General features: G+C 49.1%; 1 protein-coding gene across 8 annotated transcripts in view; it reads right to left on the reverse strand.

The window, feature by feature from the left end:
- Window positions 1-1,147, reverse strand: part of SLC7A7 (solute carrier family 7 member 7) — a 44,911-nt gene that overhangs the window by 5,448 nt on the left and 38,316 nt on the right. For all 8 annotated transcript variants that reach the window (XM_017544617.2, XM_017544614.2, XM_017544616.2 and 5 more), the window contains one exon: window positions 458-602. In XM_017544617.2, the coding sequence (XP_017400106.1) occupies window positions 458-602 (145 nt within the window). The remainder of the gene's footprint in view (window positions 1-457; window positions 603-1,147) is intronic.

Consider the following 1,147-nt stretch of genomic DNA (forward strand, 5'->3'; position numbering starts at 1 on the left):
AGCACTTTGGGAGGCTGAGGCGGGTGGATCACAAGGTCAAGAGATCGAGACCATCCTGGCCAACATGGTGAAACCCCATCTCTACTAAAATACAAAAATTAGCTGGGCATGGTGGCACACACCTGTAGTCCCCACTACTTGGGAGGCTGAGGCAGGAGGTGGAGGTTGCAGTAAGCCAGGATCACACCACTGCACTCCGGCCTAGCGACTGGCGACAAAGCTAGACTGTCCCCCCCCAAAAAAAAAATTACAAAGCATATATGAGAAAGTTCACATTTTAGCTCTGTTACTGTGATCATAGACAAGTCACTTCTCTGGGCCTCAGGCCTCCCATCTAGTAAAATGAGGCTGATAAAATCAACCTCACAGGCAGCTGTGGTATGCTGTGTGGCACATAGTAGGAGCTCATTAAATGATGGCTGTCACTGCTATGGAAAGTTGGTGGTAAGGTACCTACCTCTCAGGATTCTTGATCTCTTCAGTGACATAGTTGAGGGTGTCCCAGCCCGAGTAGGAGAACAGAGCCGAGTACAGTGCCAGGGCAATGTCACCCATTGCAAATGATGAACCCTCAAAGGAATTCTCAAAATGAGTGGAGGCTCCTGGAACCCAAGAACATTGGAAGGCAGAGGATTAGTGGCCCATTCTCCCACTTCAAGATGATCAAGTAAAGGACCGAGAGAATATGTAAAATAATAGCAGGCAAATGGCCTACAACACCTTTGGCAGCAAGGGTACCAAAATAAGGGAACAGGAAACAGAAGAGAGGTGTCTACAGAGATAGGCCAGAATGCCCTGCATCCTAATCACATGGATGGGGATCTTGACAGGAAGGGTCCAGGGTAGCTTTCTAGGATAAAAAACCACTATAGAGAGGCCAGGCGCGGTGGCTCACGCCACCTATTACACCAGCACTTTGGGAGGCCAAGGTGGGCAGATCACAAGGTCAAGAGTTCAAGACCAGCCTGGCTAACATAGTGAAACCCCATCTCTACTAAAAATACAAAAATTAGCTGGGCATGGTGGTGTGTACCTGTAGTCCCAGCTACTTGGGAGGCTGAGGCAGGAGAATCACTTGAACCTGGGAGGTGGAAATTATGGTGAGCTGAGATCGCACCATTGCACTCCAGCCTAGGCAACAGAGCAA

This window comes from Cebus imitator, unplaced genomic scaffold (assembly GCF_001604975.1).
Source record: "Cebus imitator isolate Cc_AM_T3 unplaced genomic scaffold, Cebus_imitator-1.0 Scaffold170, whole genome shotgun sequence".
Taxonomy (NCBI): domain Eukaryota; kingdom Metazoa; phylum Chordata; class Mammalia; order Primates; family Cebidae; genus Cebus; species Cebus imitator.